Here is a 14,859-nt window from a genome sequence, read left to right on the forward strand (position 1 = left end):
AATGCGAGGGCGATAACGGGGCGGAGGTCTTGATGGTTTGGAAATGGTGGCGTTGTGGTGTGTGGACAGTGAGTCAGAGGTGTTGGAGGCAGTCTGCGGTGAGGGAGGTGACGAAATATAGGAAGTGTGGGTTAGTGGTATGGTGGGGAAGGGAAGGAAGGCTTAGCTTGCTGCCGCGATCTGATTGCTGGATGATCTGTAGTAGTAGTTTCAAGGTGGCGGTGGATGAGAGGAAGTGACTTACAGGAGAGATGATTAAGTGTTTATGCTTCTATATTTGGTACACACATTATTCTTGAGAAAAAAATTAGTCGCACGTACACACACACACACACACACACACACACACACACACACACACACACACACACACACACACACACACACACACACACACACACACACACACACACACACACACACACACACAAAGATGGAATTTAATTCAAATTTCACGTCACACTTACAATGACGACTGTTTGCAACTGAATGGAAAAGAGGATAGAGTCCAGACAGCAAATGTTCGCAAAAAAATTAGAGATATACTCGTAAAGGGGGAGGACGGTTGGTAGGAAAGGTGAGGCGAGAGTGTGGGGGGTGGAGGGAGGGAAGGGCAGGCGAGAGGGTTAATACCCCAGCTCGCGACAACAAAATCAGGCACGGAACATCCGGTGAGCGTGGGAGAGCCGTGGATTAGCTGGAAGGTCAACACATTACGACGTGATGTATGTCTTCACAGCAGACCGAGTGGCCGAGCCTGAGGGAAGGATGACAAAGAAAGACTTAGGGATGCATTTATAGGAAAGTCAGTAAATACATTTACTTGAATGGAGGAAACCATGAATACAAGAAAAAAAAAAGTCCGTGGAAACCAAAGAATAAAAAAAAAGTGATAATTCAGTATTAGGCTGAGAGATAACGAAATTGTAGTAGAAGCGTCTGTCTTTTTTTTTATTGTGGCTTTGGCGCCTCGGGTGGTCTGCAGCACATGTATTCTTCCAGAGGGATGTTTTAGATAACCGATTCGTTTCACCCAAGTTCGATCTTCTTTTCTTTAGTGAGGTGAGACCGGATGAAATTCACGGCTCCATGAATCCCAGTTAGCCCGAATACTACTTTGCAAGGAATGGGAGGAGGAGGGCAAGTATTCCCAGCAGCTTAATGGTGTCTCGAGATGGCGGCGAGGAACCAGGCGGCCATCAGTATCTTTCGTGAAGGAATGTCTCTCGCCATAAATCTGAATCGAGTTAATGGATGTCGTAAGGCGGGACGATTTTTAGTTTGGTAGACGCGGTGACTGACTGGCTGGTGGGAAGGGCGTGTGTGCGGCAGGCAAGAAGCTAAAGTTGCCCCCGTTGAGTAGTTCCGTCTCTGCCACACTCCAAGACACCTGTTGCCTGCTGAGTACTTGCCAAGGGCGCCTTGTGATGCCCATCTCAGCCTCTGATGGATCGTCGCATCGCCATTACTGTGACTGCTGCCTCTTTACCCCTGCTGTGTGGTGAGGGGACGACACCCGGCGACACCTTCCTCCTCCCGCGCCGAGCCACCAACCCCGCCACCTCCACTTCCACCACTCGCCGGCGATCAGCTACACGAGGCAGCCTAATGCACGGCAAGCTTGAAGGAGGAAAATGCAGCGAGGAGAGATGCGGGAGGTACTTAAGAAACAAGTGACCTCTTCCTGGGGAACCAAGGGAAGCAAGAGGAAGCACACTCGGTACACAGGGTAGGATGTATAATTTCCCGAGTGAAATATATCACATCGATTACTTCTGAAAGAATGACTTGGCTCCTCATAAATACGATTCTGACACCGAGAGCAAATAACTGTCCGGAGTCACCAAAGAAAGACACTCTTAACGGCCCGAGTGAGAGTGCGACGCTGTACCGAGCTGCAAGTGTAGCAGAGACAGGTGCTGGGTCACTCCGGCCGTCGTGTAACCACTGGTCAGACGGGTTCACAATTAATATAATTAAGGGGAGTGTGGAATAATGGTGGCGACTGGAATGGATTTATTTTGTCGGACATGTACCGGGATGACTGGGTATCGTCGAGCTGAGTGGACCAGACGAGTGCTGTCGGGCCGGTCACTGCCAAGCATGTTCAGTCATTTTGTGAGAAATTAAGTTCGCTCGATCAGTTGTTATCGGACACATTTTTGTTTCCAAATCTTCTGAATAAAAGACTAAATTCCACTCGTTTTCGTCTTGGCAATGTTTAGGTGAACGAGGCATCGCTCCAACTAATCTTGAAGTGTGATATTCAAGTAACAGACCATACATCAGACGTCTGGCCTTGTCTTGTGACCTCGTTTTGAGTAATAGACTTTTATGACCTTCAATTTATCCCCCTGCTTCCTTTCTCTATACCCGCTGCCTTGCCTTTCTCTCTTACTTCCACCTTCCCACCCTCAACTCCCCGCTGTGACCAGCCTACCCACCCCCCTCCACCCAGCATCCCTCTTACAATTGCGTGTGGAGGGCTGACCCGCCTTAGGGCCGGGGACACGCCCCTCCTACGGCAGGACAGGTTTCTCCTAACACTGGCCGCCGCCCCGTACCCACTCCTGCAGGCCTGTCAGTGCCCCGGACCGACAGCATCGTACTCGTAAGTGGTCCGATGATGACAAAATCACCAGCGGTATTTGTTGATCTCCGTCTCGTCATCTCTCCCATCTGGGTGAGAGTGGCGCCCAGCGTGAGGCAGTCTACGAAAGCTAGTGCTGAATGTCGTCCACCTAGCCAAATTAGGCGTGACAGTCCTACTTGTGGCCGGTCTGGGTGTCTGTGTCCCAGCGAAAGCCGAGCCAAGCAGTCAGTCAGTAGTGAAAGATGATAATTGACTGATTAATAACAATTAGTCATGATTTTTCATATGTATGAGTATGCATGAGTCATATAAAACACGTTATAAAGGAAGGCAAACTTAAATATGTACAGCTATGAATGTATATGTAAGCAGAGGAGAGGAATCAATTAATTCAATGCCAATACCCAATCAGCATGTGCCTCCTCCCGAGGCTCCACCCCTTCCATCATGCTCTGCATCCCAATGCATCAAGCCGAGACTCGGTGCAGCGTCTCGGGCCCCTGACAGTGAAGCTTGGCCACCGTTTATTGGGACGAACCAAAGAAGACTCTTTCTTGCTTTACTTCAATGAATGATGTTCCATATTCGTCTTAATGTTCCTTCTTGAGAAGTTATCGAGTACACTTACAGTAATATGCACATGTAGCTGGACTGGTTCATCACGACATCATGATTATATATGTGAAGCGTTTCATCACTTCTCTAAATATGAATGATTTTCTCAGTAGTAGAGATGTGTGTGGGGAGGCGGGACACTGGGAAACTTGAACTTAGAATATTCCTGTCGTACAAAACTTCAGTTACGTGATATTAGATATTTCTTAGTTTCCAGTTTGTGAGGGAGAGCGATGAAACTGTCTCTTTTCCGGTGTTCGGGCGGGACTTCGATTCCCTTCACCCAGAAAATATTATTGCTTCCTCGTTAGATTAATTATTCCTCTTTTGACCGGTAAAACTGGCTCGCGGGCTGGCGGGATTATTCGTGTGTGTGTTTGTGTGTGTGTGTGTGTATGTGTGTATGTGTGTGTGTGTGTGTGTGTGTGTGTGTGTGTGTGTGTGCAACTTCATTTTTTTTGTGGTGTGTAAATGAAACTTCAGAAATCATTGAATCCAGACAAGTACAGTAATTAAGTACAATTACTGTACTATAATCTAAACTTGACATGAGCACTTGACTGAAAAAAAAAAAAAAATCCTTCCTTTTATAGACACCCAACATTAGAAAATCCATGAGGTTTTATTTTATGTCGCTCTTGAAAACAATGTCACAAAGATGAAAACAAAACTGTAAATGTAAAGAAACCCACACAACATTTCTTTACACGTTGTTCTCCGCCTGTTCTTCTGTTCTTCCCTCCTTTCATCCTTTATACACCACCCTTCCCCCTTTTTCCTTTCCCTCTCCCCTGACTCTCCTCCTCCTCCGCCCTCAGCACCACCTTCGTCACCCGTTTAGAGCGGTCGTTGGCAAAACTGTAACAATGGTAGCGTTTTTGCCATGTTCTCCTCGCCTTTTTTTTGCGTGTGGATAGGGTGACACGCAGTGAGGACGGCCCTTCACATCCCGAGTTGAGGCTGCACTGCTTTGGGGGTCGTGGGAGACTTGGTTTTTACACCTCATAATGGGTGGGTTCAAAACTGTAAATATGGGAGCTTAGGGAATCAAGTTCAGCTCTCTCTCTCTCTCTCTCTCTCTCTCTCTCTCTCTCTCTCTCTCTCTCTCTCTCTCTCTCTCTCTTCTCTCTCTCTCTCTCTCTCTCTCTCTCTCTTTGTGTTTTTACTCATCTTTATGATAAATCTTGATATAAGAAATCATCCAATGAATACAATAAATCCAGTGAAAAAATGTAGATCGTAGAAGCTTCGCATAAAAGTATCCAGGGCGTTTCATTTAAGACAGTCCGGACGCTGAAGTAGGACGGAGAGGCGTGGAAGGAGGGCAGGAGGAGGATTATTAGAAGGTCAAGGAAGGGCAAGCGGCGGGCGGGGGATTACCGACGGGGAGGCGAGAGCGAGGTGAAGGGAGGTGGCAGCGCCGGCAGAGAAGGGGAGATGTGGCGAGGAGACTGACGAGCTGAGGATATTTATTTCACTAGGAAGGGACGCGAGACGAGGGTGAAACTCGGAATTCGGACTCGTGGGAAGCCGAGAAAGGGAGAGGAGGAGGAGGAAAGAGAGAGAGAGAGAGAGAGAGAGAGAGAGAGAGAGAGAGAGAGAGAGATGAGAGGAGAGAGAGAGAGAGAGAGAGAGAGGAAAAAAATGTATAAAGAAATATGAGGCAGAGGGAGCAACATAGTAAACCATCAGGTCCGCGGCGATCACATTACAAGTGCATTGACTTGTTCCTCACTTGATCGGACACTGGTCTACCTCGATGTTACCCGACACGTGAGGACAGTGATAATAATCGATGCATTTTCTCAATTTCCACCTTTCATCGCGAAGTTCGTTCCTCCTCGGCAGCTGTCAGGGAACATTTAATAATACAGATAAAGCTACACTGATGTTCTCCTCATGTATGTATGTTGCATGAGGGAAAGTTTCTGTGATATTTCCTGTCTTACTTTCCATGTTGGTGGACCGTTCCACGTTTCAGGTTGCCGAGTGTCTCATATCATGCATCTTTTTTTCCTATTTGGATTCCTGTGCTTCTTCACTATTTACGTCTTTTCCCACCTGTTCCTTTTTGCTTCTTCCTATTCTCCCATCGTCCCTGGCGCAGATAGAGTGTCTGCTTGTTACCTTCTCTGGAGCAACACCTCTGTAGCCAGATTATCGATTTCTGGAAGCGCAGGTGATAGTAGTGGGGGGTGTCCATGACTGATGGTGGCAGTGTTGTAGCCGTGGTGGTGGTGATAGTGGGGGTGATAGTGATGACAGTGGCAGGGATGGTGGCAAGGGTGATGATGGTGGTGATAGTAATGATGGCCTCTGGCTTCACCTTACGCCTGAAGCCTTATCTGACCGCTGTATCAACATCTCATCTCACTCACTGCCGGGATGAACCACAACACGGGGGAAAAAAGGCGAGAACACACGCGGAAAACACCACTGGGTCGGGTCCCTCGCCTTCTTGTGCGGTGCGATCCAAGGATAAACTATTACATGACGTGCAGGAGGAAATTAACGTGGCGAATCTTTTGCACAATGCCTTTTAAGGAGGAACAAGCTGCAGGTTAATACATTTGCTCTAAGTGGAGAAGAGTATCACAGCGTCAACTACACGTCTTAAGCAAACTCAGGTTATTTGTCTCATGATTCTTATGCGTATACATTTTTCCCGCTTAACTCTTATGTGTATTTTTTATGCTTCCGAATGTACATAAATGGAGAGAGAGAGAGGGAGGGATTTGTTGTGTGACTCAGGGAAAAACAGAGCGAGCGTCCGTCCGTCAGAGGTCGTCGGTGGAGGAATTCCTGATTCGCGTGAACGAAGATGAACACGAAGGACAAAAAAAGTGAAGTAAAAAGAGTAAAAAAAAGAGGACGAGTCGTGTGTAATGTCAGGTTCGTGGTCACTGGAGATTATATTGCCTACTGAAGATCATCCTGAAGTATTTTTAGTCTCTCTCTCTCTCTCTCTCTCTCTCTCTCTCTCTCTCTCTCTCTCTCTCTCTCTCTCTCTCTCTCTCTCTCTCTCTCTCTCTCTCTCTCTCTCTCTCTCTCTCTCTCTCTCTCTCTCTCTCTCTCTCTCTCTCTCTCTCTCTCTCTCTCTCTCTCTCTCATTCATCATCCATCTGCCCAGTTATCTCCAGCTCTGTTCAAGCAGGAAGGCGTCGACCGAGGTCCCAACACCTTAGTTTCGCTCACTTGAAGGCCTTTACGAACCGACTGCTCACCTGCATACAGATGGCCGGCCAAGTGTCATGAAAATACCTGAGGTGCACGAGAACCCCCGGGCGAGATTCTTGTTTACTTAGCTTTAATTCGTTGTTATTTTTATCATGTTTCCAAACACAGGGAGGGAGCAAACATCCTTGGGGTTTGAAGAATTCTTTTTATCCCTTTGATTTATGAGTATATCTGTATGTTAACGAAGGATGAAAGTGGCGTGGAACAGTTAGCTTATAAAGATTATGCTTGATAAGGAAGTGCACTCGTGTGTGTGTGTGTGTGTCTGTGTGTCTGTGTGTGTGTGTTTGTGTGTGTGTGTGTGTGTGTGTGTGTGTGTGTGTGTGTGTGTGTGTGTGTGTGTGTGTGTGTGTGTGTGTGTGTACTGACAGTGGTGAAATTTCAATATAAAATTCACTTGATCAGTCAGGGAAGACCCGAGGGTTGAGCCACACAAGGGGAGGGAGGAGGCAGGCAGGAGCAAAAGGATGATTACGTTTGGCTCAGGGCCGGTTTCAGACGGTATCCTTACTGGGTGAAGGAAAAAGTAACATTGCCACACCTGCGAGGGACGCGGGAGGTAATGAATGGCAGTGTTGTGGGTGTTGCTCAACGCTGCCGCGGCCTGTAGGGAAGGGTGGGCAGGTACCGGGTATTGGGGTCGCTTATGTGGGCAAACTAATTCACGTTGCCTCACACCCACTAACTACCGGGCGCGGGCCTCAGCTGCCCCCAACAAGGTGCTGCCGTCCACTCCGCCCTCACAAGGCTCCTCCCGCAGGCCACAACAGTTTTCCGTTGTGCTGTTTACTATAATTAACTAAATTTATTACGCTTTGGGACGTAATCAGAACTGCGCATACAGAAAAGGAGACCGGTTCAGGAAAGGAAATCAAGTGGTGTGCTCTTTTTTTATGTTATTGAAATAAGACTTGGGTACATAAGGTATTTTTAGCTCTCTCCCTATTCTGGAAACAGCAAACCGAGGGCGATCCTGAGAAAACGAGTATCGAATGACGTGCACTTTCACGAGCAAGGAACCTAATATGAGGCACAGCAAACACCGAAGGTTATGATGAAAGAAGAATCCTGTGTCAGCTGTTGGACTTATCATCGTTCCCAATTTTTGAGTACTCCTTCTCTTGCTGGTTATTGCGAAATGCCTCGATGTGAATGTACTACGTGATCCGTCAGGGAATGATTAAGAAACGTGAGTGAGTCTTCCCGCCGCAGTCACTCTGTATTATTCGTCGTCACTGCAGCGGAAGTGTTACATGATTAATATTGTGATTCATTTCTGGTTTCCTGGTAGTGATAGCTCTCTCTCTCTCTCTCTCTCTCTCTCTCTCTCTCTCTCTCTCTCTCTCTCTCTCTCTCTCTCTCTCTCTCTCTCTCTCTCTCTCTCTCTCTCTGTGTGTGTGTGTGTGTGTGTGTGTGTGTGTGTGTGTGTGTGTGTGTGTGTGTGTGTGTGTGTTATGGTTGTAGTGACGGTGTTGGTGTTGGTGGTGGTGGTAGTAGTGGTGGTAGTGGTGATTCAGACACCCACTAACCCCGTGAACTAGACTACACCTCCACCCAGGCCTCCACCCAGACCACATGCTTGTCTCAGGCTGCCTATCCTCCCCTCTCCCTCTACTGCTCTTGCTGCTGGTCCAGGCGTCGTCATGGCTCCAGGCGTGGCGTATCGAGGCCACCAGCTTGTCTCTTACACGCCGCTCTTGTGGGTACTGCCTGGGGCCGGGCTCCCTGTCGACCCTGACCACCTTTGACGTAGCTCAAGTCTGTCTTATGCGGTAGTTTTACGCTGTTTGTCTCAACGGGTGTGGAGATATTGAGGTATTGGGGTGTGAATAAGGTGTCGAAGAGCGTGCGTGGGTAAGAGTGGTGGGTGTGGTAGGGGAAAGTAGCAGCAGCAGCAGGGAGTGAGTTAAGAGGAACCTGTGTGTAATTATGGTCACTCCGCTTGATGCCATAGGTGTATTCGTACCCAAAGCGTTTAGTGTGTTACCGTTTCGTACCCGTGTTTACCCGTGCATGCGTGCGTGTGTTTGTATGAGCGCATGTATATTTATGTGTGGGCGTGTGCCTCCCCTGACCTTTGAGGTGGGCGTAGCTGCTGACCAAGTAACGTGTGTTGGGCAAGACCCTGCACACCCCCCTCCCCATTCCTCTCCCTTCCCTCCCTCGCCTCCCGTGGGCAGCCCCCATCCTGCCCCACCCTGCCCTCAGCTGCCTTCACCACTCTCACCCTACCCCAGGCGGCCACCACCCCTTCCCCAGCCACCTCCCACGCCCTCCTCCTTCCACCCTCCTCGTGCCTCCCTCTTTTACACCACCTTAGGAGTTTCTCCACCGCTAGAAATTTTCCTCGTGTGGCTGGTTCATGTACATACACACACTCTCGTCATGTGCATTCCCGTCTTGTTGCATGAGATTCTCCTTGCCTCGAATTTCTCTCAGCCGTTCACTTTTCCGCAACAAATATTTACTACTGTCCCCATGTGTTATTATTTGGGACGCAGACCTGACCATTACCTAATAGGAATGACCTTCCTGGAAAGCCCTGCCCGCCTGGCTTTGGGCGGCTCCCTTCCAGTCAGCTTGGAACCGACAGTCATGGCGCTGCACAAGGTTTCCGGGGTGAGTGGGCTGCCAGCCGGCGGGAACTAGCTCAGCTCCGACTGAACCCCGAGCTCAGGGCCACGCCAGCCCACCTATCTTAATCCCCTCCTCCAAAGCCAGTCTGTCTGCTCCTAAGAGACGCCTGTGTGTCGGATGTTTAAGTGTATTCATGCATTCACTCTCTCTCTCTCTCTCTCTCTCTCTCTCTCTCTCTCTCTCTCTCTCTCTCTCTCTCTCTCTCTCTCTCTCTCTCTCTCTCTCTCTCTCTCTCTCTCTCTCTCTCATTGTTATTTGTTACTAGAAGTTACGGATTTATCAAATGTTTCACACGCAGATATACATATCCATTCACATCCCGCACGCACATGCATGAAGTCACACGCCCATGTGCAATGTGAACGTGTTATTAAATTCTGGTGATAACATAGGTGCTGTTGGGGCGGGGAGGGCCTCTGTGGTGTTGTGGTTTAAAGGTCCCTCTCTCAGCTGGTGCAACCTTCCCGTATGGAGCGGACCGCTTACAGTTTTTTCTGTCATTCCTTGACATTCCTCCCAAGGATATTCGGTTTGCGCTGACACCCACCCGGAGTCCACAAGAAGTGAACTACGACGTCCGATTCTGTACACAAGGACATCCTGGTTGATGCTCCTCGAAGCCCTGAACTAGAGACAGATTTCCTTTCTGTTTCCCTTACAAAACAACGCACCCTCCTGCCACTGTGGGGAGAGGTTTAAAGTTCTGCCACACTGATGCTAGGCTGGAAATCTGATATAAATTGGTTGAGTGTGGGTGGTGGAGGCGAGGGTTGGGACGCGGCTGGGTAAAGTAACCAGGAGGGGACAAAAAGCTGCACTCAACGGCAAGGCTCCGGACGTGGGCCAGTTGTTGCCCCGCGCCGCACCCACGCGTGTTTACCTGCTGCTGCTGCTGCTGCTGCTGCGGTACACCTGTTGCTCGCCTCCCCCACCTTGCATCTGTTCTATAAGATTTTTTTCTTGTTCTTGTTAATTATTCGATCATCAGTTCTCTTGTATACTAATTTTGGTCTTTATTTATTTATTTTTTTCTGACTGGCCTTGATACCCTCCCTCCCTCCCTCCAAGGGGCGGGACTGCGCTGCAGCTGCTGATCACTCCTGTTCTCTTGTCTCCTTCCATGATTCGTTGCTTTTCCCTCATTCTTCTCCCTCTTCCCTCGCCTCTCCACACTCACCGACGCTGACGGGCAGGTGTTCGAGGGACTTTGTCAAGGATGGTGATTCCTGTGAAATTTTCATAATTGGGAAGAAAAGTTTTGTACTCTACACATTACTGCACGCTGATTTTTGAGAAGAAAATATGCGTCTTAAAATGCAAACTACTTAATTACACATTCTTTTACTTCATCATTTTTTTCCCTGTAAAGTGTAAAGAAGCGTAAGCGATTTGTACCAACCAACTGATTTGGATTTACATGAATATGAGAAATCGGAAATCGGGTTTTAGCAGCACAGGTATTTTATCAACGTTCATTTTTTTACGCACTGCACACCGTGAGCACGCGAGTTCACCCTCCACGGGACCCTGAAGGAGCGCGGTACCCACAGTCGCATGGCCAGGGTCGAAAGTGACCTGAACAAACAAAGTGACAAGCAGCCAACAGCTAAAGGCGAGCAAGTTTAAAGTCTGGACGAAGTGGAGTGAGTGAAAGCTGTGAGGTGTCTCCCCTTTGACGGCGGAGAACGCGCGTGGCTGTGAATGTATAATAGAACAGATGGGGGCGTCATTCCCTCCCTCTTTCCCCATTTTTCCTGACCATGTTACTAAATCGTACCTCATCATTGCTCTTTACCAAGCCACCGAGAAGGAAGAGTGATTTGAGCAAGAAAAGAGTAATTATTGAAATGAAGACGTTGAACTGACTGGTAGCTTCGTACATGAGAAATTCGGGTCATGGGACTAGATTCCAGAATTAAGAATGATAAGTGTTGGGAGAGTGGAGGCGCCTGAGAGTAATCCATCAGCTAGTACAGCCCGACGACATGTAAAGGAGAAGAGTAATCCACTGAAATTAAGTAGAAAAGGATGAAAGCGGTAATGAAGGAGAAGAGAAGGAGGAAAAGGAGGAAGAGGAGGAAGAGGAGGAGGAGGAGGAGGATCAACAGCAAGAACATATTAAGGAGGGGAAAGGTAATCTTGAGGACAAATGATCATGAACAATAATTGCGATGAACAGTAATTTAAAAGTAATTATGGAGGGAAGAAGAAGGGGACGGAATAGGAAGAGGAAGGGTGAGACGACATAATGAAGACTGAAGAATCATGATGACTGAGAACAGAGACGAGGGAGCAGAGGACAAGAAGCATAAGAAAATGAGTTAAAGTAATTATTATAAAGACAAGGGACACAGGAGATGGAGAGGTTAGGAGTGGGTGGGAAGTGAGAGCAAGAGAGAGAGAGAGAGAGAGAGAGAGAGAGAGAGAGAGAGAGAGAGAGAGAGAGAGAGAGAGAGAGAGAGAATTGAGAGAAAAAAAGTAGGATGCTGCTGTGAATAGAGGGAAAGATGAATAAATGTAAGACAAAAGTGACAAAAACGGAGGAGGAAGGGGAGAACTGGAAGGGCAGTCACACAAGGCAGTAGAGAGGGAGAAGGAGAAGAGAAAGGAGAGAGAAAACTGTATCTGTGTTGCGTAACCTTTGAGGCCCAACGAGAGACGGTGAAAAATGTTGCCCTGACATGATGGGCCCCTGACGTAAACGAGTTCCAGGCAAGGGAGGGAGAGGCGAGGGGGTGAACACCTGGGGGATCACCTGATGGTTCCTCCCTCAGATGAGCAGCCCCTCTCCGCAGGTTGCTGTGGCCCAGGTAGAGACGGGAGAGGCTGAGCTGCTCCTCCACACACGCTGTTCTCTGGCCCTCTGTTATCGTGTGGTGATTCTTTGTTAAATTTCATAATTCTGAAATTCATGAGTCCTTCCCTTTTGATGCTGGTACTTTGATGAGTGCGTTGACCTCGGCGTAGCGTGTTATTCACTTTGTGGTTTGCGGTAAAGTATTCCTTTACAAAAGTTAAATTGCATAAACTTTTTTTTCATATTTCAGACGGAAAATGCACTCGCGCCACGCGTTTGTGTGCGTGCGTGTGTGTGTGTGTGTGTGTGTGTGTGTGTGTGTGTGTGTGTGTGTGTGTGTGTGTGTGTGTGTGTGTGTGTGTGTGTGTGTGTGTGTGTGTGTGTGTGTGTGTGTGTGTGTGTGTGTTTAGACGCGCGCTGGCAACCATTAATCATGGGGCTTTATGAGTCACACTGAGTGGCAACAAGACGCCCACGGTTAATGTAGGTTAGGGAGAGTCACTGAGAGGCGCTGACCCTTCCTTTCTTCCTCCACAGGTCACCCCAACAACCTAGACGACCGGCTGGATGGGCGGGGGCTCGAAATCCCGCACAACATGGCGCCTGCGTCCCTCTACGCCCGCAGTAACGGGTCGGCGTCGTCCGCCTCACCGCCCACGGTGTCCACGCCCTCCATGCTCATCGTCCCTCAGCCCATCAATGCCGCCAAGATGCCGCCCACACCTCCAGGCATCGGACAGAACCCGCCCAACAATGGATCAGCCAGAAAGTACCAGTGCAAGATGTGTCCACAGGTGAGTACCATTGTACTGCCGTTGTCTGTTGTTTGCAGGTCACACACACACACACACACACACACACACACACACACACACACACACACACACACACACACACACACACACACACACGGGAACACACATGGGCACACTTCCCAAGAAAAAGAGAGGAAGATCATATGAGGAAGAAAGTTTTCCAATGTCACTCCCCCTTCAGGCAGATTCCCTACACGAGGCTCAACCTAAATTAGGGATGGTCCTTCTGTTTCCACATAAGCGGCGTCGTAAACTTTTTCCCCTCATTCCATTCCACCATTCATCTACGTAGCATTGGGTCTGTAAAGTAATAAGGTTCTCTCTTAATGAAGAAACAAAAGAAAAAAACTTTCCTTGTTAGTATAGGAGAACTTAATTATACGTAAGTCTTTCCCGAGTTTTTATTTTTTCTCTGTTCTTTTGATACATGGAACATGGTCGAGGCTTAACTATTTTTCTGGCCGTCACACCTGCCGTCTCGTCTCCTCTCTTGTCGCTACGCTTCACTGATCCGATGTGAGTGCAGATGAAATCCTCGTAATCTCTTATCGTGTGTGTGTGCGTGTGTTTGTGTGTGTATGTGTCTGCCAGCGGGTATGTACGTATGTTCTTCTCAATCCCTATCAGAGGATCTATTCAACTATCTCCGTTTTTCTTTCTTGTCTTGGTCGCCGCCGCACCACGAGGTAGTAGTAGTAGTAGTAGTAGTAGTAGTAGTAGTAGTAGTAGTAGTAGTAGTAGTAGTTGTTGTCAGAGCTCCACTTTCTTCATATCGCCGACATTTTCAAACACAATGGACACTCGAGGCATCCTTTGTGTCCCCTCAGACCTCCTCCTCCTCCTCCTCCCCCGCCTTCCCCCCTGTCTTCTCTGCGTGACATTTTCTTAGAGTAACTGTATTTATTTCTCTATGTTTCTTTGGCATCGCTGCGGTGTGACTCAGAGTTTGAATGTTGTGGGGTCATTAAAAAGTCAATCTCTCTCTCTCTCTCTCTCTCTCTCTCTCTCTCTCTCTCTCTCTCTCTCTCTCTCTCTCTCTCTCTCTCTCTCTCTCTCTCTCTCTCTCTCTGACTTATTTTTTTAACAATCTTATGTAATTTTTGTAACGGGAAATACTTACCGATCTTGTATCTATGTATATCTACTCTTCTTTGTTGTTTTTTCCTCATTTTTTTATATATACTACGTACCTGTTTCGCGGCGTAGGGATGAGGCAAAGGCGGTGCATCAGCCATGTAATACAATTAGCCATCTAGGCCAAGCTAAGCATACTCTTGTGGAGATGAGAGAGGTGGAAGGAATGGAAGGAGAAGACAGCAAGCTAAATTACCTTTCTCCTTTTCTTTCTCCTTTTTTTTTTCTGAGTGCCACCTTCCCTCCTCTCTCTCTCTCTCTCTCTCTCTCTCTCTCTCTCTCTCTCTCTCTCTCTCTCTCTCTCTCTCTCTCTCTCTCTCAGCGTCCTTGTCTCCTTTATCTCTCCTTCTTTCTTTCTCTCCTCCCTCTCCTTCTTCTCAGCATTCCATATGTTCACCGTTTATCCAAGTATTTACAGCACTTCCTCTTTGCTTCTCCTCTCCTCTCCTCTCCCTCTTCCACGTACACCCTCCTTCTCCATCTTCCTCTCCTCTGTTCCTTATCTGTCGTCATCGTTATTTTTTACTCCATTTTAGGGTCGTCTCATTTTCTTCCATCTCGTATATATTTTTTTCTTCCTTCCTTGCTTCCTTTAATCCTTTCCTTCCCTCTCCTTCTTTTGTGATTCTTCGCCGTACGCTTGTGCTATTATAGATACCATAACTCTCTCTCTCTCTCTCTCTCTCTCTCTCTCTCTCTCTCTCTCTCTCTCTCTCTCTCTCTCTCTCTCTCTCTCTCTCTCTCGTTATCATCATTAGCCTCCTCCCCCTCCATCACTCCTTCTTCAGGCCCCCACTACCCACCTGGTCAGATAGCCTCGGGTGGAGCCAGGAAGCTGAGAGGGTTGTCTCGTCTCCCTCCTATCCTCCCACCCCTTCCTCGGTCCCTTCCTCCTCTCCCCACCACCTCCTTCCCTCCCCTCCCCCCTCTGCCACCATCTCCAAGTTGCCGCTGGGGTACTAAGGCAGTGAAGGTTTTCTCCCTCGCCACGCTCCAGCGACAATGGTCTCCACACTCCCTCCGTATAGGTC

The 14,859-nt window shown here is 48.2% G+C and overlaps 1 protein-coding gene across 7 annotated transcripts in view; it reads left to right on the plus strand.

Annotated features, from left to right (window-relative positions):
• The window catches only part of LOC135105504 (zinc finger protein rotund-like), a 143,544-nt gene that overhangs the window by 93,148 nt on the left and 35,537 nt on the right, over window positions 1-14,859 (plus strand). For all 7 annotated transcript variants that reach the window (XM_064013646.1, XM_064013642.1, XM_064013643.1 and 4 more), the window contains one exon: window positions 12,417-12,673. In XM_064013646.1, the coding sequence (XP_063869716.1) occupies window positions 12,417-12,673 (257 nt within the window). The remainder of the gene's footprint in view (window positions 1-12,416; window positions 12,674-14,859) is intronic.

The sequence above is a fragment of the Scylla paramamosain genome, chromosome 12 (assembly GCF_035594125.1).
Source record: "Scylla paramamosain isolate STU-SP2022 chromosome 12, ASM3559412v1, whole genome shotgun sequence".
Taxonomy (NCBI): Eukaryota; Metazoa; Arthropoda; class Malacostraca; order Decapoda; family Portunidae; genus Scylla; species Scylla paramamosain.